This window comes from Sorex fumeus, unplaced genomic scaffold (genome assembly GCF_029834395.1).
Source record: "Sorex fumeus unplaced genomic scaffold, SorFum_2.1 ptg000037l, whole genome shotgun sequence".
Taxonomy (NCBI): Eukaryota; Metazoa; Chordata; class Mammalia; order Eulipotyphla; family Soricidae; genus Sorex; species Sorex fumeus.
In genome coordinates this window covers 55,877,355-55,904,632 of record NW_026606094.1, presented here as the reverse complement: position 1 = coordinate 55,904,632, position 27,278 = coordinate 55,877,355, and the positions used below count along the sequence as shown (strand labels likewise).

Genomic DNA, 27,278 nt, shown 5'->3' with positions numbered 1-27,278 from the left:
TCCATTCGGGCCAGGACTTTTGTGCTTGGGGAGACTTTTTATTACCATTTCAATTTCCTTGATGGTGATAGGTCTGTTCAGGTATTCCAGGTCTTCTTGGTTCAGCCTTGGGAGTCTGTAGAAGTCTAGGAATTTATCCATTTCCTCGAGATTTTGATGTTCCGTGGCATAAAGCTTCTCAAAGTACTCCCTGAGGATCCTCTGAATTTCTGTGGTTTCTGTTGCAATGACCCCCTTTTCATTTCTGATTCGGTTTATTAGGGTTTTCTCTCTCCCTTTCTTTGTGAGTTTTGCTAGAGGCTTATCAATCTTGTTAATTTTCTCGAAGAAACAGCTCTTGGTTTCATTGATCTTTCGGATTGTTTTTTGGGTTTCCATCTTGTTAATCTCTGCTCTGAGTTTTATTATTTCCTTTCTCCTGTTCGGGTTGTGCTCCTTTTTTTGGTCCTTCTCCAAGCTCTTAAGCTGTGAGGTTAGGTTACTTATGTGTGCTCGCTCCTCCTTCCTGAGGAATGCTTGTAGAGCTATAAACGTTCCTCTTAACACAGCCTTTGCTGTGTCCCATAAGTTTTGGTAACTCGTGTTCTCATTTTCATTCGTTTCTAGGAATCTTTTGATTTCCTCTTTGATTTCCTGTCTAAGCCACTCGTTGTTCAATAGTGCACTGTTTAATTTCCAGGTGTTTGACTTAGTTTTCTGTTTTTGTGTGTGATTTACTTCTAATTGCAGCGCATTATGGTCTGTGAAGATTGTTGATACAATCTCTACCTTCTTAATTTTATGGAGGCATGTTTTGTGGCTCAGCATGTGGTCTATCTTGGAGAATGTTCCATGTACGCTTGAGAAGAATGTGTATTCAGCTTTTTGTGGATGAAGTGTCCTGTATATATCTACTAAGTCCCTTTCTTCCATTGTTTCCCTCAAATGAAGTATGTCCTTGCTAAGCTTGAGTCTGGTTGATCTATCAAGAGGTGACAAAGCAGTGTTGAAGTCTCCCACTAGTTTTGTGTTGCTATTGATGTCTTTTTCCAAATCTATGAGTAGTTGTTTTAAGTACTTTGCTGGTCTCTCATTAGGTGCATATACATTTATTATTGTAAGTTCTTCCTGTTGTACAGATCCTTTGATCAATAAGAAATGGCCTTCACTGTCTCTTATGACCTTCCTCACTCTGAAATCGATGTGGTCTGATATTAGGATGGCTACCCCAGCTTTTTTATGGGAGCTGTTTGCCTGTAGGATTGTTTTCCAGCCTTTGACTCTGAGTCTGTGTTTGCTTTGACTATTGAGATGCGTTTCTTGCAGGCAGCAGAATGTTGGGTTCTATTTTCTAATCCATCCTGCCACTCTATGTCTTTTAATTGGTGCGTTTAGCCCATTGACATTGAGAGAGATTATTGTTATGGGATTTTGTCCCATTGTTCTGTTAAAATTTGGTGTATTTGAGGGGCCTTTCTTGCCTTAAAGTAGCCCATTTAGTTGTTCTTGTAACCATGGTTTTGAGTCTATGAAGTTCCTGAGCTGTTGTTTGTCTCTGAAACTGTGTGTTGTTCCTTCTATTATGAATGAGAGTCTTGCTGGGAAAAGTATTTTTGGGGAGGCATTTATTTCATTGAGTTTTTTCACTATGTCCCACCACTGTTTTCGGGCCATGAGGGTTTCATCAGAAAAATCAGCTGTGAATTTTAAGGATGCTCCTTTGTAAGAGATTTCTTTCTTCGATCTTGCTGCTTTCAGAATTTTGTCTCTGTCTAAGGTTTTGGTCATTTTGATCACAATGTGTCTTGGGGTATTTTTATTCGGATTTCTTCTAGCTGGTACCCTTCGGGCCTCCTGAATGTGGTCACAAGTTTTCTTCAGCTCTGGAAACGTTGTAGCAATGATGTCTTTGACAGTTTCTTCTTCATCAAGGTTTTCTTCCTGTACCTCTGGGACTCCAATAATTCTTATGTTACCCCTCTTGGCTTCATCACGATCTTCTCTTGCCATCTGTTCCCGAATTGTGAGTCTCTTTTCCATTTTCTGCTCTTTTCTGGAGAGTCTCTGAACTTCATCTTCGAGCTCACTGATTCTGTTCTCAGCAGCTGTTACTCTGCTGTTCCACTGAGCTTTTCAATTCGCCTACGAGATTTTTCAGGTCTGACATTTCTGATTGCATTTTCCTCATTTCTGCCTTCAGATCCTCTTGTCTTCTATTGGCATTGCTTTCCATTGTTTCTTTTAATTCCCTAAGCATCCTAAGTAGCTCCCTTCTGAATTCCTTGTCAGAGAGGTTGTCTAACACTACAGTACTTGTGGTGTCATCTGGGCTAGACTCTTCAATATGAAAGTTCGGTGGGCTTTTTCGTTGCTTTACGATTGTGAGAGGTGTGGTTTAGTCCTTCACATTCACTGTTGCTATCCTGCTTGGTATGCAGTGTGAGTTAAGATAGGCTTATGAGTTATTGGCTACTGTGTTTCTAGTGGCTGAGCTAAAATAGAGAAGTTTCCATCTAAGAAGGTAACTTACGGTTCCTATGGCATACGTAGTGGGAAAATTTTTCCAGAAAGATTCCCTGGCACTGGGCGAGGAGTTGGGAACGTCTCCTGTTTGGAATTGGAGCCGTTCAGCTTTGTTGCCCAGAGCTGGGCCTCTGTGCCCATCCCACGCAGATCAGGGGTTGAAAACCGGCTTTCTAGGGGCTGGATCTAGCTGCGCATGCCCAAAGAGGGTCCCAGGCCCTTGGGGGCGGGCTGTACCTGTTTGGAATTGGAGCTATTCAGCTTTGTTGCCCAGAGCTGGGCCTCTGTGCCCGTCCCACCGGCACCCCCTTTTCTAATTTGCATTTTTAACTTATAGATATCAGGGAAACAGATGGTACAAAATGCATGTAAGTTAAGAATCAATGGGCAATAGATTGGCATATTAAGGAAGAATCCATGGAGCAGTCACTATGATGGATGAATTTCAAGTATACCTTGATTTTCAAAATGTTTGTTCTAGCTGGGGCATTTTGAGATAGTTGGTACAGAAATGAAGCATCGCTGGAAGATGCAATCTATTCTTGCAGAAGCTAAAACATCATAGCTAGCCAGTTCTCATTCTGACCAATTAGAAGGAATTAATGCATGGTGATAAAATTGTCAGTTTATGGTAATTACAAATGTTTCTTTTATGCCATTCCTGGTCTTACACAATGTTGCAAGGTGTTGCTGGCATCTACACAGAAAGAATTATGCCATGCCCTGACCCTCCTTTCTTCTGCCTTTAGTGCAGTATTCTATGAAATACCAAAATGCTACATCCCACATTCATTCTGTGTTTATCATGTATCCTTTTCTGTTCCCACACATATGGCAGTCTGAAGCAATTACATAATGAGACATATTATCTGGGTATAACTGTCAAAAAGAAGAGATTGAGCTTTGAATAAATATTACCCAGTTATTAGCTGTGCTGATCCTGTATTCTAGAATCTATACTGTATCTCTAAATTTCTGATTTCATATTATATTCACACTTTACCCATGTAACAAAACAATGCCTCATTAACAATACTTAGGTAAAGACTTGAGCTGAGCGATACTACAGCAGATAGGGTGTTTGCCTTGCATGCAGTAGTGCCAGGTTCGATTCCTCTGCCCCTCCTGAAGAGCCCGGGTAGCTACTGAGAGTATCCCACCCACATCACAAGGTATGGCAAGCTACCAGTGACATATCCTATATGCCAGAAACAGTAACAACAAGTCTCACAGTGGAGATGTTACTGGTGCCTGCTCAAGCAGGTATAGACTTATTAGCTAAAGAAAAATCAAACTGAAATGTTTTGTGGTAGTCTGAATTGCCTGTCTGGTGGAATTTAAGTTTTTCTCAGAGTAATATTTTTAAAATAATTAAAAACATATAAGCCAGACACCTAAGGATAGTAGATACATGGGATAGATAGATTGCTCCATAGCTGGAAGCCTGCCTTATGAGCAAAGGAGAGAAGGCAGCTGGAATAGAGAAGGGATCACTAAGAAAAAGATGGCTGGAGAAATCGGTCAGAATGGGAGATGTGTGCAGAAAGTAGATAAAGGAACAAACAAACCTCTCAGGGTCTGTATTGCAAACCATAATGCCCAAAAGTAGAGAGAGATTTTGGGGAATCATGTCTGCCATGGAGGCAGGGGGGAGGTGGGAAAGGGGGGTATACTGGGGATATTGGTGGTGGGGAATGTGCACTGGTGGAGGGATGAGTGTTTGATCATTGTGTGATTGTAACCCAAACATAAAAGCTTGTAACTATCTCATGGTGATTCAATAAAATTAAAAACAAATAAGTAAACAAATAAATAAAAATATAAGCCAACAAAAGAAACTAAATTAAAAAGCTTAAATTTTTGACTTTCTTATATGTATGGTTCTCTGTTGACAAATAACTTTAAATATCTAACAGAAGATCAATAACTATTAAGGTTTCAACGTAATTAGTGTAAATAACATTTTGAAATATTGCGGTGACTATAATGGAACATGGAAATTTCTGTGCTATTAGTGACAAAGTCACAGGTATTTCTACTACCTGACTATGATTTCTGGCCTAAATTTATTACTAAAAGCGTTCATGCTTTCAATGCTATTGTGTATTTCTCAACTCAGAATAACTGATCCTATTTTAAGAAACCTGATATAATATGACCAATTTTGATGATTTCCTTAAGTTTTTGCAGTCTGAACAGTGTTGCCCTCTTTTATTTTTCCCCAAACTTTATTTAAACACCATGGTTTATCATTTTGTTAATAATGATTAGTTACAGGCATTCAGTATTCCAACACCAATCTCACCACCATGGTCACTTTCCCCCCAACATTGTCTCCATTTCCCAGCCTCCTCCCAGCCTTTCCCCGTAACAGGCCCACAATGATTTATTTTATATTGCTTGTTATCACAGAATGACTAATGCACTATAGCACTGTCCTCCTGTTGTTCATTGATTTGCTCGAGCGGGCACCAGTAACGTCTCCATTATGAGACTTGTTATTGTTTTTGGCATGTGGAATACGTCACAGGGTGCTTACCAGGCTCTGCCATGTGGGCACGACTAAAGAAATGATCAAAAAATATTTCTGTGGAAGAAAATTTGTGAATTTTATATGTATTTCACCATTGGAGATATTAAGTCCTTAGCTGAGGGTTTACTTACTAAGTTATTGTTGCAAGTTAAGCCTTATGTATAAATGTTTTTGTTAGTTAAAATTGGTTGGCTCCTATGTTAAATCTCATCCAATCTGGTATTCTCCTACTGGGATATCAGTGTTGTAGAGTTTGGAGATGTTAGGTCCAGTAAATCTAGAATATTAAAGGGAACAGTCTGACTGGAGGCATAATGGGATATGGGAATGGATTTGGGTCTTCCAGAAGAAGAGGAAGGTGGAAGGAGGTTGCTTATCCTGACTCCAAGAAGATCTGGAGTTTTCAGCCTAAAAAAATCCTGTGTAGCTGAAGTTTTCAGTAGATTTGGTTCTTTGTGGCACTACATCGTGTACTGGAAGAGGTCAGCTGGAGGCCTGGTGACAGCCTTAGGGTGTGAGGGCAGCTTCCAGGGCTTTGTTAGAGCTGGAACTGGTCTGTCCACCTCCAAAGTCACCTTGGAGGTCTCAGCCAGGAATGGGTGTCCAGAAAATTTTTGCAGATCTTTGATCTATTTCGAGATTTATTTGTGAATCTCTGGGATAAGGCTGGTAGATGAATTTTCATGGTGGTGGCAGTGGGACATGGCTGAAGCCACTCTGTTTAATTTAAAATATGGAAATATAATAGTGCTGGAGTGATTATAAAAGAAGTAAAATGCTTTCCTTGCATGTGACAAATAGTGGTTTAATCTGACACTGCATATAGTGCCCTGAGCACAGTGATCACTTCTGAACAACGATCCAGGAATAGTGCCTGGGTACAAATAGATGCCCCTATTCCCCCAACCCACCCCCCACGTACACACTCCTCTAACTCCATAATATGAAAATACAAAATTGACCAGCATTTTAACCACTGTTCCTTCATGACTCTATCTGGAAAAAAGCATCAAATCTTTCCAAAATGTAGGCTTTTTCTCCCCCAATAGTACATCTCTTTATACTAAATTAAACAAAAAACATATCCTCTTTGGAATAAACACATGCATACCAATTTAGTGTGTTAGGATTTCTCAGTATTCAGCTGGTTGTTATGTTCTCACCTGGTTCTACAAGCCTCATTACAATGTCTGCCTTCCTATGATTCTAATCCTTTTTTCTCACTCTTTCAAGAAAACCCAATCAGGATGTAGTACATGAGCATAAAAACCATAATAATTGAACATTCAGTTACTCTATTTCTTCTATAATCAGATTCTTTAGAAACATTAGTGTTTTAATATTAGTAACGAGGTTTTCAAAATCATATAATATATGAGGGGTTTTGAGACTTCATGGATATTGTACACATGGATAGATACTATGAAGTGAGACTACTCAGACATTATGTATTTCAGGCTTCTCTGAGGCCATTTGACATTTATTGGGACAACATAAACAAAATTGAGTGTCCTGAAGGACTTACTGTGTCTCTTATGCAGAAATTGCCACTTTTCTTCTAGAAGCCCAGATAGTAAATTTGTTAAGCTTGGGGAACATTTGGTTCCTGTTGTAACAACTTTCCTCTGCCATTATAGCATGAAAACAAATACAGGTAAAATCAAATTAAATGGGTTTATTGTGTTCCAATAAAAACTAATTCATGGACATTGAAATTTGAATTTGATATTAATATTCAGATATCACGGAGTATTCTTTTAATTTTTTCTACTTTGTAACATGTAAAATCATTCTTAATATCGTCAGTGGTTGAGCCAACTTTGGTCTATAAACTATAGTTTACTACTGGTACTCAGGTGTGAAATCAACAGTCAATTTGAATCTAAACCAATTAAAGTAATTCAATCTGATTGGCTCTGAGTTTCCAAAGGTACCTGACTTAAAATAAAATTTAACTAGAATGTGAAGTTAAGAAGTCTCTGTTTTTAGATAATCCTACGTATAGAAACAAAATTCTTAATTATAAGATAAAAATAACCTTAAGAATCCAGCAGGACCCTCAGCACGAAACAAAAGAAAATGTATGTAGGAGAGATCAGCTATAGACACTGCAGACTGTTCTATGTTGGAAAATATTAAAATGTTATAGAAGCAAATTTGTTTAGTACAATTTTCCACATTGTCTTATTAAAGCACTGTAATTTACAAAGTTGTTCATTGATGTGTTTTAGACAAGCAATATTGCAGCACTGATCACACCACTACTATCAATTTTCCATCAATATTCCCAAGTTTTCTCCCATATTCTCTCCCAAACCCCACCAGCACCTTTCTAAGTTTGGTTGTTACAATTTGGATCTCTTGATTTCAGTGTTGTTGCCTCTGTGGTTTGGATATATGGCTCTAACATTCCATAACACCATCTTTCTACCTGATTCCCATGTCCTTGCGCCTGTTGCTTCTCATGTTCTATTCTCTCTCACCTCTCCAATCCTACTCCTCCCTATAATTTGGGGGCCAAAGTTAATTAGGGCATCCTTTCTTTAAAACCTTCATTGCCTCATCCAGTTATTCTAAATACCACACATGAGGAGTGCTATCACTATGGGTTTATGCTTTTTTTTCTGTTTTACTGTGTTTAATAGATATTTTCTAGCTCCACGTGATTTTTGTATGAGGAAATACATAGTATTCCCTTGTGTATATATACCACATCTTCATGATACACTTATGTGCCCTTGGATATCTAGGTTGATTACAACTCTTAGCTATTGTACTGTGTGTGTAGCTCCAAATTAGAAGAAGTAGGGTATTTTTTACCTTTAACAGAGTTAGTGGGCTGGAGCCATAGCACAGCAGGTAGGGCGTTTGTCTTGCACGTGGCTGACCCGGGTTCGATTCTTCCATCTCTCTCAGAGAACCTCGCAAGCTACCAAGAGTATCCCACCCGCACCACAGAGCCTGGCAAGCTCTCTGTGGCATATTCGATATGCCAAAAATAGTAACAACAAGTCTCACAATGGAGACGTTACTGGTGCCCACTCGAGAAAATTGATGAACAACAGGAGGACAGTGACAGGAACAGTGACAGTGACAGTGACCAGAGTTAGTAAATATTTTACTGTTTTCAATACAATTATATATGTTACCAGATATGTGATCACTTAAAGACTGAGTCTTCTAATCGGAAAATCTCTATAACTGATATCAATGATAGAATTTTTCCACAGTATTATTCCAGGGAGTAAAACCAAGAAAAAATTAAAAGAAAGAATGATTCAGAAGAGTGGTAGACAGTAGCAATGTGGTATGGAAGTAGACAATCCCCATGATTCAAGAAAATGTTAGGGCTCACAGATTAACTCTGTTGTGAGAAAGTGTTTAATTTCTTGATGAATAGTTCCCATCAACCAGATCTTTACAGAAATATAAAATGTCACCTCTTTTGGAAACTGGCAGTACAAAATATATAATTCTAAGCATGAAGTTCAGTCTTACAGTTGTTGTTGTTTTATAAATCTCGCCAAACACACATCTGGGGTTTTAGTAGTTGCAACAATGTAGATTTTGGTTGACATATATCTAAGAAATTCATATTAACACCCAGGCCAAGCACATTTTAGTGCAGGCTACAGCTGAAAGAATATGTTTCCATTCCTTGTCCATCTGTTCTTGGCAACATAAATTTAAACTAGAAACACAGAACAAATTTCCTGAGAGATAAACCCAACCAAGGTTTAGAAAAGCAAGGTGAATGCTGAGTTATTATGACTTGTTAACATTTGATTTTATAGCTAGATAGTTGTGTTTACTGGGAGAAATCGCAGGCTGCATTCATGGCTTAGAGAAAAGAGTTCCAGTTTTTTTTTTTAAATGTAGTAGTTTGATCACACTTTATATTTTAAAGGCTTATTTTAAATGTTCCAGTATTCATAGCATAACAAACTTAAATATGTCTATGCTCTTTGCCATACCTTTGAGCTTCACTGAAAATAAGTCATTTTTATCTATGAACTCCTTGCATAAGTAAATTGATTGGGGAGAATAAGGGATGTCCATACAAATTGGAGTTCATACAAAGCACATATACTTTCTTCAAATCAAATCTTTGTTATGATCAGCAATTTATGATTATATTGTGTAATCACCATGCTTTATCAATTTATGACAGCTCCAGCTTTTTCAATTTCTGAAGCATTGTTGAATGATTGGTTTTCATTTGAAAACATATGGAAACATGGGAGACTATTAAAACAAAAAAGAACCCTATAGTATGCCGAGAGTTTTGCTTCCAAATCAAAAAGGTCCAGATACTTGTGCTAACTTTTAAGCAGTTGGGTGTGTTGCTTATATGACTAGAAACTCATATAATTTCCCTCATTATATAAAAACAAAACAAAACCAAAAAAATCACTTAATTTTTAAAATTTTTGTTTGTTTTGGCTTCTGGCTCATGGGTCACCCCTTATGGTAACTCCTGGTTCTATACTCAAGAATCACTCTTAGTAGGTTCAGAGGACCATATGGAATGCTGGGGATCAAAACCAGGTAGACACCTTGCAGGACAAGTGTCCTACCCCTATGCTATCATTCCAGCCCCTTTTCCTGAATTTTTAAAACTCTATCTTGAATATGGTTGATTCATCAAATATGTGATAAAAATATATTTTTGTTTTTAAATGGAAATAATCATATGTTCTCACATTGTCCTTGAAAGGGAAGTAAATAGATGATACATAGAATGTATTAGGCCCTTATTAAGCACCCAACAAACAATACCATGTACTTTTGGACCTTTTCTCCTGCAAATTGTTAAAATGAAATGATTATGCTAATATAATTATATAGTCTGGTCCCAAACAGTGTTTCTGCTATCCGTTATTATTAGAGAAACATTTCAAAAAAATTTTTTTACAATGGGGGGTGGGGAATTCCTAAGTGATATTTAAAAAGCTTGGAGGCTGCCCCAGGGATGGTCATGTTGCTGCTAGAATCCTGTCAAAGGGCCCAGGATCTACAACGGACAGTGTTCAGTGGCTTTGTGGTGTCAAGGATCCAACAAAGGCTGGCCACATTCAAGACAAACACCTGTACCCCTGTATTGTCTCCCTGGCCCTAATTTTATTCTTGAAACTTTGCTCAGTCACCTATGAGTAGTGGTACATTACTCTATGATTTAGAGATTAAGTCTTACCTTCAAAATGGGAGAATTTGACTTATGATCTCTAAGGTCTCTTTTTCTAGTAATTTAACAGAATAGGGATTGGCAGTCTGACCTTACATTTTATAATGCTAAAATGTAGTTTTGCTGCCAAATGTCTAATGTGGAACACGTGAATGTACATGTTTACATGTGTAATCACATCGAGTACATTACTGTTCAAAAGGATGCTGTATCTTTTGGCATTACTTGGTTCTGCCTCTGTTCTTATCATTTAGATTTTGAATACACTGGCAGCAAAATTTTTCTCATATCATCTCAAATTGAATGAAACTGAAAGTGTCAGAAATAGGTTGTATCTAGCTTCTTTGTGGAGAAGAAAGAAAAAAAAAAACATTCCATTTTTTAAGTTTTAGCTCCATAGTAGCAAGTGACATGATATTGTGGATATGTGCACGTGCCCTGTAACTTTCAAGGTATCTGTGTTGTTTCAGATCTTAGTGACCAGCTGTTGGAGGTGGTTGGTTTGGAAGGAGCCATGGAGATGGGGCAGATCTACACAGGACTGAAAAGTGCTGGACGGCGACTAGCTCAGTGCTCCTCTGTGGTCATCAGGTAATTTTTTTTCTAATTGAGAAAAAAGTTTAACAAGAGATAGATACAGACTAAATTTTAAAATGTAAATCTCAGATACAGACACTTGTCTCATTTGGGCCTTGAAGGTTCAGTGATTAATGCTGCTTTGTTTCAAATGATGGAAATTTGAAAGTTTTGATAAAGTTTTGGTTAATCTTTTTATATTAGATTCATGAGGATGACTCTCTCTTGTTGAGATCAAGCATCTATTTCCAACTTAGAAATTTCGTCCTTTTTAATATGGCTCACACTCTGTCTCTTTACCAAAATATGTTTGTTTCTACTGAACAAATTATTGAATAAAAACATTAATTAAAATGTCATTAAGCAATTTTCATGGGCTAACATACAGCATTTAATACAACTAAGATAATTTTCAAAAAAATAAAAATGAAGCTATTTAAAGTATAATTAATCATGAAGTAAAGCTTGTTATATAGATTAAATGTAGATATTTTCAATAGTCATTTTTCCCAAAAATCTTACCTGTTTTTTAAAACAGCTTTATTTTGACCAGGATGTCAAGCCACAGATTATAGCACAGGTATAATTGATGTTATTTTTGTGAAACTGTTGATACTAGAAAATCCGAAGCAGCATCAAACAACTTTTCTTAGTGTTTGTGATGTAGGTTTGCATTTTTTTAAGAGACTTGTTTGGCTGTAGGAATTCTGATCATATCATTAAACATGAACCCTGCATTTTTCTTTTGGCATCCAGAATTTTTGTTTATATCACTACATTTACCAGGAAGCTCTTAACATTCCTTTGAGCAAGGTACCTTTCAGGGTATTCATTAAAATCAAGTGAGTCCTTTTCAGAAGAGAGAACTTTAGAGCTCAGCTACTTCTATATTAGCAGTTTTATCCTGTTGTGTCTTACAGAGAATCTGTTATCTAAAGTGTTTCGATGTAAATCAATCTTGTACTGAAAATGAAATATTTTCTCCCAGGACTAGCAAGTCTCTGCCAATGCAGATAGATGGGGAGCCATGGATGCAGACCCCATGCACAGTGAGTAGAATGAAATTGAAATCACCTCACTTTTTAGCCTTCCAGATGCATATTCTCCCATGACTAATTACATACTCATAACTAAACAAAGCAATCTAAGCTTTAAACCTATCACTACAGACTTTGTTCTCTACCTGCATTCTGTTTTCAAGAATCAGATATTCTTGGAAAAAATGACTTTTTGATATTTCTGCTAATTTAAGTATTTAAACTTAAATACCTATACCACACATCATTTATAACTATGGAACTAAATAAAATTGATAAAGTTTTGTTTAACCTTTTTAGTACTTATTTCAGAACTTCTAAGGAGAAATGTATTTATGGATCTGAATTTATTACCCATCTGTTCTTTTGATTCTATTTGGGAATTTGATGGTTTGTATTTCAAGAGGAAAAAAAAAGCCCACCTGTAGTTGTTTTCTCCATATTAGGTATTTAAGACATTTATATGTAAAATTATGTTTCCTTTTGTATTGCAATTATTTTAGTACATGTCAAAAACATAATAGGCTATGTTCTTAGCACTGAGAGTGGAAATATGATCAATAATAAAGATAACAATAATAGAACCTGAAATGATAAAACATAGGATAGATAACTGTCCTCCAACCACTTACAATCTAATAATAAGAGATGACATAAATATTAAAAAATGTAGATAGGGACTAGTGTGATAGTATAGTGGGTAGGGAATTTGCCTCACATGTGTCCAACCTGTGTTCAATCCCTGGCATTCCACATAATCCTCTGAGCACCACCAGGAGTAAACCCTCAGCATTGCTGGGTGTGACGAAAAAAGCCAAAAAAAACCCCCAAAAACAAGAAAAAGTTAATATGGGGTAGGAGAAATGCTACAATGGGTAGGGCACAAGCCTTGCACACTGTCAACTCAGGTTTTATCCTTAGTATTATCTATGGTCCCCTAAGCTCAAGCAGGAATGATCTGTGAGCAGAGAATCAGGAGTGACTCCTGAACACTGATACATGTGCTCCCCAAACATACAAAAAAATAGATATGATAAATATAATCTTAAACTATAAAAAAAGCAAAGTTGATAGAGAAATTGGAAATAATATGGAAGATAATGTTTAGATAAATGAGTTGGATTGTCTCTTCTGAAGAAAAGTCAAATTATAAAGTGTAATTAGAATGTGTACATAGGTGCTGGAGAGAAAGTACAGGGGTTAAGCCTTTCTTTTACATGCTGCCAACCCAGGTTCAATCCCAGCACCAAATATAGTCCTGAGCACTTCCAAAGATCACTCCTGAGCACAGAGCTAGAAATAGCCTCTGACCACCACTGAGTGGCAAATAATAATAATAATAATATAGATAAATCAATAAGTAGGATGCTTTGACCAAAGATTTTGAAGTCAGGGAAGTGTGCTAAAACATAAAATAGAAAAGATGGACAGGGAACATACAGATGACAAAGGGAACGATGTGATGAATATTTTGTACTTGATTCTAAATACTTTAGAAAATATTAATGCTTTAAGCATCCTCTCATTTACATGGTTAAAACTCATACATGGTTTCTATATAGAGGCTAGTAGACACATTGTCAATAAAACTAGTCTAAATTTGGGATTAGGATCCCAAATTGGGATTAGGACTGTAACTGTCCTCCCATTGTTCATCGATTTTCTCGAGCAGGCCCAGTAGCATTGCGAGATTTGTTACTATGTTTTGGCATGTCCCGGGTCACTTGCCAGGCTTTGCTGTGTGGGCTCAATACTCTCGGTAGCTTGTCGAGCTCTCCGAGAGGGGCGGAGGAAACGAATTGGAGTCGGCCATGTTGGCTGCGTGCAAGGCGAACGTGCGCTATCCACTAAACTATAATTCCAGTCTGGGATTAGGATATTATCAGGGATATAGGTGGATTTGAGATACTTTTTGTGAATGGAAGGAAGCAATTTGCTAGTGAATTCTCTTAAGGAGAAGGAAGATGAGAGAAAGAGATGAATAAATATCAGTTCTTACTCATGAGTGATGATGTCAGTTTTAGTATAGTTCAGATTGGTAGAAAAACTGTTAGTGAGTCACAGGTAAAGTTTCATCTTTAACTAGTGAAAGCATTGTGCCAAGTGCTTGTGCTATATGTGACTATTTATTACATATTCATATAATGGCTAGATAAATGGATATCACAGTATTTCAGATGAAGAAAATATCTGATGTATTGGGATGTTAAATAACCTCATCAAGGTCAGATGTATAGCAAATTTCTACTTCAGATTAACAACTCTGATTAAACCCATTTTAATTTGGTTTGTTTGGGACCATAATGATTATAGGCAGCTACTCCAAGCTGGGCTTCACTCTTGCCTCAGTGCTCAGGAGTTGCTCCCAGCATCTTTAAGGGACCATGCTGTGCAAGGGTATCAAACCTGGGGCTCAGCATACAAAGAAAGAACTGCTGCCCTTTGGGCCATCTCACCACCCTCAAGACCACTTTAACCTTGTGTTTAAACCAGTTTAGGTATAGATTCCAAAAAGCATTGTTTAGCATAGGTGAGAGAAATTTTAATTTTCCTTTCAGTGATTTTAATTTCAAGCATGGGTTTAATATTTATGTACTGTACATAATTATGATTTGGTCTTTATCACTGGTACATAGCTTTTAGCTAACTGACCCCCCGATTAGTAAAATCTATTATTTCTGTAATATCAACATAAAACACACTTATCTCAGGAGACAGAAAGATAGTACAGCATGTAAAACTCTTGCCGTTCATGCTGCTGATTCAGGTTCAGTCCCTGACCCTACATGGTTTTCCAAGCCCTGCCAGGATAGAACCCTAAACACAGAACCAGAAATAGGCCTCAGGCACACTTGGGTGTGGCTTCAGAACACAAAAATCAAAGAAACAATTGGGTGGAAAAAAGTCTAAACTCAGGAATCTTGCTTAAAGGCATTTTTCCTGCTATAGGAAGCTCCCTAGCTTCCCCCACCCCCCCTCTCTTTGCAGTCCTCTCTTAACAATCTTCTGGAGAAAAAAGAAAAATATGTTCCTAATTCTCCTTTTACTAGGATGCATACCTCATACCTTATATTTCATCCTAGAAACTTAAGTTCTGGATTCACATTGTATTCCCATGGTGTGAGTTACTAAGATGTTGTGAATGGTTAGATGGAGTTGTGTAATGATAATCATGGATGTTTATGGTAGAGTCATAGTGAACTCCAAGACAGTGGTTGTAATCATGACAGTGGAACTACTGGAGTCCTGGAAGTGATGGTAATTGCAAAGTAGAATGGTGCTCATGGTGGTAGGAACAGTTTTTTCTTTTATGAGAAATTTTACTTTTAATCAGTCTTACTAACTGGATGGTAAATGAAAGACAATGAGGCAGCACATCTGCCGTGAGTATGCTGAGTTCTTTTGGACCTTTAGAGAGAAAAGGAGCTTAGTTTCTTTACCATGTTTAAAAACAAGATGATGTAATGGGGGGGGGGGGGAGAGGGAGGCTGGAGTGAAACCACAGCGGGTAGGGCGTTTTCCTTGCACTTTGCCGACCTTGGTTCAATTCCCAGCATCCCATATGGTCCACTGAGCACTGCCAGGAGTAATTTCTGGGTGCATGAGCCAGGACCAAAAAAAAAAAAAAGATGATGCAATGGCAGTAATAATATCTAATACTTTTTAAGCTTCCAGTTTGTACTGTGTGCAGTTTGACACAAAGTTTGATATCTGTTGATAAATTTTATTTACACACATACTTGTATAATTAGCTTCATCCTATCTATGACTTAACTGCAGCTGACAATATCGTCAGGCTTATCTGAATTTACACAAATAATACATGGAAACAGAAATGAAAACGTAGTCACTCTACTTTCTGCACTCTTGTTGCCAGTCCACACCTGAAAGTCAACCTGAAGAGGCCTGAGGATTTTAGAACTCCCCCTCTGCTTCTCATTATAGTCTTTGGAAAATGACTTACTGCTTCCTGATTTACATAGTATAGTAAAGCAATGGTAAAAATTAATTTAAAAGCCTGATTCGTGTTACAAAATGTTCTGAACGTGTACTTTAACAATACTTTTATTAACATTTTTTCAATTAGTAATAGCGTATTTCTTTTACCAGTTATCATGATCAATAAAATTTCTCAATTAATAATATTTTGCATAATTTTATCCCCTTATAAAATTTCTTATTCATTTAAAACATTTATTGAAGTCTACTGTGGGCCAAGAAGTGTACTAGACTATGGCTCATTATTGTTATTTCACATTCTGGCATACTTCGCTTTTCCTAGAACCACATGGAGTTCTGAACTTTAAATTTCACTTTAACTGAAAGGAATACTTAGTATTCATAGCATTGGTATGGTTTCACTAAAGAGTGTTCTTTCCCTCAATTGAATAACACAGTGTTTTTCTTACAGAGCATAAGAATTGGTAGAATGTTAAAATTCTTTGCTAAATTTAAATTTCTATAAGCTGATATTAAATTTATGAAGGAATTGCTCTAGATATAATTTTAGATCACAGTGGAGTTTCTTTTTCCTTTGGGTGGAATATATAAAATTGAAATGCAAATAAGAAATGGGTCTTGATTATTGAATCAATTTATACTTTGAAAAAATCTAGGTAGGGCCAGGGATATAGCTCAGTAACAGAGAACTTGTCCAAATAAATAAGGTCCTGGGTTTGATCTCTAGGGAAAAAAATGAGGGATAAATTATATTGATTCATCAATTCTATAGTGAGAAAAAACATCAACTAGCAGAGAAAGAGATGAGAACAATCAGCTATGGGAAGTGAGAGAGACTAGGTCAGATTTCGTAGCTAAACACCTAGGCTTCCCACACTACCCTATTTATTGCTAATGTTGAATGCCCAGGAGAAGTGTTTAGTGAAATTGACGATAGTCAACTTCAAGTACTGACTATGAATGACTAGTATAACTAGTATGACTAGTATGACTCAAGTTAATATAACTAATTTGGACTCATCATCTGCTTCACACCATATCCTCTCTCTTCCAAATGTTCACTATTTCTCACATTCCCAACCCCTTGTGTTTCCCTTTACCATATTGTTAGTGGAATCATTTCTTATTCTCACATATGCTGGAATGATCCTTTGCTTCTCTCATTCCAACGTATTCAACTGGTATGCTGACCTAATGATATATTGTATTTTTGGAATTCTTTCCATTCTTTTCATTCCTATCAGCACTGTCCTAGATTTGTCCCATGTTATTTCTCTTTCACATTCAGTAATAGCTGTATCAAACTTTCTATATCTTTTTTCCCATTTAAATCTGTTCTTTATTTTCTTGCCATCATGTTCATTATAAAATACTAAGACCTTAAAATGAGACAACTCTACCTAATATCATTTATCTACTTTCTACCTGATAAATTTAATTTGAATCAAGCATCCTTTTTTAAAAAAATTATTTGTTGAATCACCATGAGAAAAGTTACAAAGCTTTCAGGTTTAATTCTTGGTCATACAATGATCAAATACCCATCCCCTGACCAGTGCACATTTTTCACCAGCAAAACCCCCAATATACCCCCCTTCCCACCCCTCCCAGTGCCTGTGAGGCAGATGATTTCTACTTAACTCTCTCTCTACTTTGATTACATTCATTACTTCGACAAAAGATGCACCATTATTATTTGGAATTTCCTCCCAACAATCAGCACTGCTGAAAAAACATTGTGAAATAATTTGTTTCCTATTGATGGTTATGCAGATCATATGAGGTCACGCGGCCACTATCCTGGCCTCGCGATTTTTCATTTCTGATATTTTACTAATTAAGTCTAGAGGGATTTCTGCCAAAAGCCATATAATTACGAGATTGGTTTGTGTGCCTCTGGGGCCATGGCCATGCCAGAGAGCCACTCATGGGGGGGCAACTCGTGTCCTCAGTAGGGCATGAAGGATGTGCCAGTTCCACCCCCTATCCCATGAGGTTGCAGTTGCCCCATCACCACCAGCTCATACCTGGCTGTCCCATAAGCTCTGAGGCGGCAGCCACCATGCTGCCATGAGGGAAAAAAAGATGGAAGAGACAAACATCCTTTCCCTCCCCCGGCACGGTGGGGGGCGGGGGCATGGCACTGTAGTTTAATGCATACTCCATTCACATTTCTGCCGCAAGCTGCTGAGTTCTGAATTAGGTCTGTGTGCCTCTGGGGCTATAGCTGTGCCAGAGAGCCACTCGTGGGGGACAACTCGTGGCCTCAGTAGCGCGTGAAGGACCTCAAGCTTCCCTTTTAACCAAACATCTCTTATATCTTTTTAATCTTTATTCTGCTCTTCACTCTCATCTAAATGAACATCTCTTTTCCACAGTATATTTTTTTGGCAATTATTTCATGCTGCTATAAAATATCCCATAATGTTTTTCCTGAGCATTCCCCTTCCTCCACTCATATACCCTATGCAGAGCCCCAACTATTCTAAATGCTCAGCCTCAGTGCTTCATAACTTTACCACAGAACTATAGTATTACTTGGAAATTATCAGTTTATTTCCCTAGCTTCTTAATAGATAGAAGCTTCCTGAAGTCAGGAACCATGATTTTGGTCATCTATGTCTCTCACAAGTGTGACCCTGTTTCATACAAAATTAGGCTGCCAATATTGAATATATTTTGAATTTATGAATTCTTAAATACTTCTTGGGATAGTATAGCAAATATTTTTTCAAAAAATGCTTTCTACTAAATCTTTCACAGAACATAATGTAGGTTGGCTAGCAATTCATTCACATATTTTTCATATATAAAGACATGTAAAAGTTATTTTGAGTTATCTTTATTCATTACATTCTCAAAGCAAAGAATTTAAATGTATCGAGAAGAAACACTTTCTCAACCTTAAAAGATTGAATCATTCTGTTTCCTGGTATGGTAAAATGAAAAACTATTTTTCCACTTTTCTCTGCATTATCAGTTATGTATTCATATTACACATTATATGGGATTCATTGGTTTAATACTTTTAAATATTAATAGTCATATATTAGTTATTATTTGTGATATTTTTATGAAAAGTAATGCCAAAAGGGTTATAATACAATATCACAGTGAGTTCTATACCTATAGGTAAGATAAGACTTTTTGAACTTTCTTTTGAATAGTTGAGAAAAGGAAGAAACTTGTGAACTTATTATATGCTAAGTATTGAAATTGCCACAGGTATAATAAGACTTTTCAGGGCCTGAGAGATTTCTCAGAGGACTAGATTGCATGTTTCAGATGTAGGAGGCGATGTTCAGTCCCAGCACTGCGTGATATCACCCCCCACCCCCCACCTCCATACACTGCTGAAAATCACCTCTAAGCCAGAAATAACCTTCAAGCACTCTCAGGTGTGATCTCAATAACTTATAAAATAAAATTAAAACATATCAAAGTCATAGATGAAGTTAAGACAACCTCTGAAAAACATTTTATATCTGTTTTGCTTTCTCTGGCTTTTAAATAGTAGAATTTCTTCTGTATATCTTCTGTAATATAATATAATACCACTTGCACAGTCACAGCTATGGTAACACCTTCAACTTATTACTCATCCAGATCTGGTGAGCTAAGCCCTGAGAAGTATGGTAATCTTGCTGCTGTAGGATTCATTGCTGATATTTCTGGGGCAGATATTTGGTCATCTAGAAGTTCTGTATTGCTAGATAAAGACTGATTGAACATTCAAGACAGCTGTATGCCCCATATATATTTAAAAGATACCATCATACAAATCCTGACATATTGGTTGGCATTTATCAATATCTATTCAATAAGTTTCTTTTCATTGTTGTTTAATTCACAAGGATCTTAATAAGTCAATATAGTGATTGTAGCACTCACATCATACTGTTTAAAAAAGACAAAAGCTGAAGTCTGGTAAGTCAAGTTACTTTCCAAATGCCAGAAAACAGGAAATAGAAGAGTCAGCAGACACAAATGCCTTTTTCTTAAGTATGATGCTTAGCTGCCTCACTCTTGTAATTCCTCAGAGACTTAATGTGTTGCAAATATTAAAAATCAATTACATCCTCATTTATAACAGTATTAAATTATTTTATATGATTCATGTTTTTATTTTATTGACTACATTATTTTTGACTTCCCCATAGAGCTAAAACCATTGTGGTCAGAAATAATACTGAATAATGCAACTATGATCATATTACTCCCTGGTCTCAGAGTTTAGAGCCAGCTTTCACAGAGAAACAGTTCCACGTCCTTGGCATGAGTTAAATAATTCTCCCTTGGTTAATAGTAGCCTATCATACATCATGGTACCACTTTTCAAAGTGGTTTCTCCTCAGACTCAAAAAAAGTTTTGCCTTAAATTCCCATTCCCCATTTTGTAATTTAAAAATAAACTCCCTAGCTTTCAAGTAACTCTAGTTTCTTCCAGAAATCTCTAGAACCCATGATTTACATTTCTTTCATTTAATCCTACCTAAGGTTTATTGTTTTGATGTTTTTCTTTCATCCCTTTTACTCATTATGAGTTATTACACTGTAGTTTGGAATATATATATGTGTGTGTATATATGTGTGTGTGTGTGTGTGTGTGTGTGTGTACTTCAAAAATTTTTGGAAGGTGATAGAATATAAATACATATATACTAAAAATAGAGTAAAATCCCTTCCTTCAATTTCAGGCTTAGCAGCAATTTCCTCATGAAGCCTTTATAACTCCCCATCTGTCTGAAATATTTGCCTATCCTTTGTACTCCTATGACTCTCTGTTGATATCTTCTTAATGGCATCCCAATGCACAGCCTTATACTTTAACTATATGTGTATGTGTCCGCCTCTTCAGTCTTAATTGTAAGCATTTTAAGAGTCTTCCTTAATCCACCTTCATACCTGACATCGTGTCCCTTACACAGTTGGTATCTTATGAGAAATCTATTCATCAATTGAATTATCGTTCCACAATGTATGATACATTTTTTATGACATTTTAAGTCCATCTTTTTGTATTTATCTTTAAGTAATTTGAGTTTGATGAATCTGGGCATGGAATTTTTTGAGATAATTATTCTTTATTTTCTAAGCTTTAAAGTCTGTCATTTTGGGGCTGGAGTGATAGCACAGCAGGTAGGTCGTTTGCCTTGCACGCGGCCGACCCGGGTTCGATTCCCAGCATCCCATATGGTCCCCTGAGCTACCGCCAGGAGTAATTCCTGAATGCAAAGCCAGGAATATCCCCTGTGCACTGCCAGGTGTGACCCAAAAAATCCAAAAAAAAAAGTCTGTCATTTTATGGGTTGTAGGGTTTTTTTGTGTTTTGTTGTTGTTGTTAGTGGGTTGTTTTGTTTTTTTTTCTTTGCGCAATAGGGAAGTTTCCAGCCATTGTTCAAATATTGTTTCAAACATCATGTAATTCTTCTTCTCTAACTGAAATTTTTTATTTTCTTGTAGATCTCCAAATCTCTGTTACTCTTGCCTTTATCTTTACTCTTTCTAAGGTTAACATTCAAGTGCATCTATTCATCTATACTTTGGTTTTTCACCTGTTACATTCATTCTTTCTTTGAGCTTTTTATTTAATTTTTATTTCAGTAATTATATTTTTAAAATATAGTTTATTATTGCAAGATTTTCAATTGTTCCTTTTTTAAATTTCTTCCATTTCTTAGTCAATAATCTCTTATTTTTTCTTTCCTCTCCAAAGTGTCTCACATTACTGCTTAGAAAATGATTAGAGTGTGCAAGTATGTGATTATAGTATCTGCTACAAAAGGCTTGTTTCATAATACCAATTTGTGTATCATCTCTGGTTTGCATCATTAGCTATCTTTCCCTTTCATAGTTTTGTGGGGTTTTTGTTTTGTTAAAGATTTTTCTACATTGTCATATTTTTAAAAAGTTAGATGATATCCTGAATGTTTTAAATAAAGCACTCTTAAGTTTTTTAAGTTTTTTTGAAAATTATTTTATTTTTTCTTCACCTAGAGAATATGTCAGTGTGCACAGAAAGCACAAGGATTTGAATTTACAAACTTGTGCTGGTCGAGCGAGACTTTTAAGCAACTCAGCCAAATGCTTTTCCCCAAAATGTTTATTAAATAATAGTTATAACAGTTCATTGTGTAAGTTATGCATGTGCATCACTGAAAATCAACTTTTTCATATATTATATTACATTTATCACTAATTAGAGATTTTAGATATTGTTATTCTTTTAAGGTTGATTTGTCCCTTTGGTGTTGCTATTCGAGCAGGTAATTGAGCCAGTTATGTTCATTTTACAAGTGCTGATCTTCTTCCTGTGAATTATGGTTTCAATATCAGTTGTTTGCAGTTTGTAGCGTTACTCAGATTGATCCTACAGGTACAAAACTATCTGGCCCCAGTTGGTAGTCTATACCCTAATTCGGGTAAGTATGCTTCATGAAGCTAAATCAGTACGTATTCAGTTCAAATTTAAACAAATCCAACTGTGAAGAATAGCTTTCTTGAAAATCCTTCAAGCTAGGATTTGCCCAATATTCTGTGGTATACCAGGTACTCGTACCCTCAGAAAATATCCCAGATATTCATTTCCATGCTCTACCATGTACTTCCGGATATGGTAAGTACATCTACGTCCCATTGGTAAGGATATAGACTATATTATTTATTTGCTTTTTTAAGCAAAAAAAAAAAATCTGACATTTGACCATGTTTTTGGAACCATAGTTTCATTTTGTAAAGATAAGGCCTTTACTTCTTTGAAGATATGGACACCTACCATTCCTATGGAAATACCAGGATATATATAATGCTGGAGACTTGGCTGGAGGGAGAGGACGGATTGGAGAAATAAGGCAGGATTTTTTGACCACTCACTCTAACCTGTGGGTTCTCCTTTACTGTCCCATGAACAAAACAAACATTTGTTCGAGAATTTTCCCTGTGTACTTATGTACAAGATTTGAAAAACTTTTATGTTCTGGCTAGGAAATATTAAAGTGATCTCATCATTAGTTTGGGGGTACTTCATGCTCTGGTTTTCTTCCCCAGTTTTCCTATCATTGGTTTTTTAGCATCCTCTATTTAAACATCTATTTCATTCATTCTCTACAGAGTTTACAGTTGTAGAGAAAGACAGAATGGAAAGACAAGAGTGGAACGGGCTTAATTCCTTTTAACTAGAACTGAAACATCACTACCCTCCTTTGATTTTGCTGCCTTTGACTATTTTGAGAGCTGCTTGAATCCTCCCCATCAGGTTGGCACATTATTAGCCAGAAGTACTTATCTGCCAGCTTGGAATTTTCACAGTATATTTCCCATTTCCATCTTCCTTACAAAAATACTAAAAAAAAGAAAGAAAAAAGTGAGAAATACTTAAATCTTGTCTTAAAGCTTTTAACTTGAAAAAAACTTCATTAGTGTTTTTTCCTCTTCTTATGCCCTGTGTGATAAGCAGTTGAGACATTTGCTTCATTGTTTAAATGAAAACAATTATCCAAGGTTAAAATTAAGACAGGTATTTCTCTAAGCTAGTAATAATGTGTGTAACTTCATAATCTGACTATGGCAAGTAGTTGTGTGATGAGGTAGGAGATTTTCAGATGATGATGAATTCAGAATTAGTGTCTTCTTGTTAAGGCAAAGAAACAATTGTGAAATTAGGAACATTCTTAAATTGTTTCTTAGTTTGCTATAGGGTCAGACCTAGCAGTGCCCAATCTTACCAACAAGTTCTAGGATCACTTCCTGAGCACCCCAGCCACTGTGTCTGGGGACCATATGTAATGGTAACACTTGAACTGGGATCAGCTGTATGCAAGACAAGCTGCATATGAGACTGTACTATCTCTGGGCCCTAGCTTCCTTCCTTCTTCTGAATTTTTTCATCTATTTATTAAACTTGTTTGTCAGAAGATAAAACTATTCATAGAAGAAGTCATAAACTTTCTGAAGCTTATTCTAATACATAATACTGAGTATAAAAAGCACACGTATAAAGCAGATGGCCACACCAATAAGTAGGGTTTTTTAATTTATTTTTTCTAACTCCCCATCACCTTTAACCACATTAAGCCCTATTATGGGGCATTTACACCTGAATAGCAAAGTAAGCTATTTTAAGAGATTATTTTAGTGGATGTTTAAACTCAGTGGAGAAGTTGAATAATATGAAAATCATTTCCACTTTGCAATACGATTTAACATGAACATTTCATTATTTCAGTAGAAAAAAGTGTATCTTTTATATTATAAATATGACTAGGATATGTACCATTAGTTTTAATGGTATCATCTGGCTTGCTGATTTTCACAGCACTATACATAGAAATTAATCACTTCTCTTGATTATTAATTATCTAATAAATATTTTGAAAATTTAGAATAAATTTATAATAAATAATAAATATTTAGAAAATTTTGGCTAGAACAATGTTTCCTAATGCTTTAATAGTAAATAAGAAGATTTTGCTGTTGTTTCCATTTACTTCCCTATTATTCTGAATCATACGAGGTAAAGAAAAAACCTCCTACTATGTTATAATGTAATAAACTTGGAAATATTTTCAAGACTTGACTAAAGTCTTTAAAGTTAAAATAATAGTGGGAAAAGAGCTTGAGTGAGAGAGTGTAGGCTGAGTATGCCCGAGGCCCTGAGTTCAGTCTCAGCACTCCCTGGAGGTTGAGTACCACCAGACTTCACCCACCCCAAGCATTGTTATCTGTGGCCCCTACTGGAAAAAAAATGAAACATAGCAGTGAGTTCTTATGATGTAACAGTGAGTCCTTTGGATTATTTATACATAAATTCACATACGGAAGGATACAGTTAACCCTAATATTTAACATTTTAATAATTATATAAAAAGAAAGCCTTTCCAGAACTGTGAAAATCATTTCATACCTAACTCTTGAATCTCCCAAGACTGTATAGAATCCATTAACTTAAATATTAAATAATTATAATGCATCCAGGTTGATTGAGTTTCTAGACATTAATCTTATTTTGAAACTTAAGTAAGATTTTTATTTTTCTCATTGAATGTTATGCAGCTATTGACACTTGACACTTTTAACTAGATTTACCATTTCTAAGAAAACTTGAACTGCTCCAATGTCTTCCTTCAGAAGGAGAACAGTCTTTCAAGGGAATATATTTAGTGATGAAATGCATATATTTTAGTGATGAAAGCAAAAGAATAACCCATAAATTATCCATAGAGACACTTTTAGCAGGTACATGTAGGAGAGTAAACATTTTCTTGGTTTGTCTGAACATTACATTTCTCCTAACATTTAAATATAGCACAAGGCTAAATCTTAAAGAAATACCACCACTTGTTATTTATTGAATCTAAGTCTTGATATTTGGGGGAATTTAAAATCAACAATTTTTTCTACATTGAAACATATTTGAATAATCAGCCTGCTGCTCCAGTGTACATTTTTTTAAGGTGTGAATGGTAGTGATACTTCAAAAGCAGTTAAATAAAACAGAAACTATAAAAGCACCCTTTTACCTAAGACTTCATTGGTAAATATTCTTGAATAAATTTGCATTACTAAGCCTTTATTTTTTCCAAAGACTGGCACATTAGTGTTAAGTTGAGCATTATTTTGTGTGCTCCCCTGTTACTTATGCATTAATTAGTTTTGTTTACCTGTGCATAATTTTTCTTAATTTCACAACAGTTGTTGTTTTTGTAATTGACAATGCAATTTACTGCATGTGTGCTTTCTGGCCCCCCAAACATGTTCAGTTGTAAAGCACCAATCTCTTCATTTCAGATTACTAAAAAAAGGATTGGTTATGACTAATTTCCAATTAATTTGCTGTGGTTATGGGGAAGAAAACAATTGCACCTACTAATTAAAATTTAAAATATTCAAAAGTGTCATCTTTAGGTGTCTGTAGAATGTATAATTTCCATTTCGGTTCATTGCTGGGTCTGTAACACCACTGAGCTTGACAGCTCTATTAATTTAAAGGCTCAGTAATACCTATTAGTACAAAACATGAAAAAAATATCATTAATCATTTATTTTAATTTTGCAGCTCTGTCATTTTCTCAGTATGTTTTAAAATTATGATGACACCAAAATGTGCACAAAACGACCTGGATGAAGGGGAAACGAATCCCACTACTTAGGAGAGATACTGAAGTACATTATTAGAGTTTAATTAATGCCAAACTGATTAGATTTGATTGAATTTTGAGCAAAAATATTTTTAAAGAATTTTTCTTACCATTTTATATTTTAAAGCTTCTAAATATTCTATGCAAGTAGACTTACCTTTAAATTGATAGTCTATTTAAATATCATGAAATAAACCTGAATTGTTCTCTTATTCTTTATATTGGAACTAAAATTTATCATTTGCTTCAATTTGAAAAGGTTGACTTTGTCAGCTAAAAGATAGTCCTGTCATACATTATTTGATAGGTACCCCAGGCTAACTTAGGCATAATGTCCAAAAACAATTAGGTGAAAATGAAATGAGAAATATACAATTTATGTGAGTATACACTTGGTGGATTTCCATTGATGTCATCCAGTACTGTTAAGTTTGCTAAATGTAATAAAATTGTATGTACTTAGAAGTATTTGGTTTTCAGCTCTCAAGGAAACCAATTTTTATATCTACTTCATTTATATCTACTTCAAACTTTAATTACTGATTTATTTTTATTTTCTTAATTATGTACTAAGTAGGTTTATAAAACTTAAAGAATTCTAAGAAATTATGCTGTTTAATTTGTAACATTTCAGTGGAGTGAATAAAATACTAGCATGATTTTAAAATAATAAATAAAATATTAATAAGAGACTAAGCTTATTTATCCAAATGAAGTCAAGAATATCAGATTCCTTTCTATGTTCTTTCAATCAATGATCATTGAATTCCTTCTCTGTGACAATGACTATATGTTGTCCTGGAGTATTTCAATGGAGAGAAAAGACACAATCTCTGAAATTAATGTAGGAATACATCACTCAGAATATAAAATTAAAATTTTAATAATGATATAAGGGATTTGAATGGAAGACTCTTGATAATATAAGCTGGGTACTAAGTTAGAAGTGAGTATAATAAAGGTATTTCATTCTGTCAAAGGAGGTCTAGGAAGGCTTGTAATGAAACTCAAAATAGAAATGAAGGAAGAGGCACATATTAGTAGACATAAAAGATACAAAGCACACTGACTGGAGAGACAGGACAGGATTCAGGTGCCTGTCTTGTACACCAAAGACCCGGTTTAATATTGAACACTAGGAGTACTGCCAGGAGTAATCCCGGAGTAGGAGCCAGGAATAAGACCTGAGTAGTGCCAGATTCAGCCCCCAAACAAACAAATAGGAAGTGCATTCCTTGCAGATGGATCAGCATGGATGGGAGGGAATCTGATGTGCACAAGAATCTGAAATTATAGGTATAAAATCTGATTCTAACATGATGTCCATAAATGGAAAGAAAGAGAAATGT

The 27,278-nt window shown here is 35.8% G+C and overlaps 1 protein-coding gene across 3 annotated transcripts in view; it reads left to right on the top strand.

The window, feature by feature from the left end:
• DGKB (diacylglycerol kinase beta) overlaps positions 1-27,278 on the top strand; it is an 808,203-nt gene that overhangs the window by 768,325 nt on the left and 12,600 nt on the right. For all 3 annotated transcript variants that reach the window (XM_056117996.1, XM_056117994.1, XM_056117995.1), the window contains 2 exons: positions 10,691-10,811; positions 11,785-11,845. In XM_056117996.1, the coding sequence (XP_055973971.1) occupies positions 10,691-10,811; positions 11,785-11,845 (182 nt within the window). The remainder of the gene's footprint in view (positions 1-10,690; positions 10,812-11,784; positions 11,846-27,278) is intronic.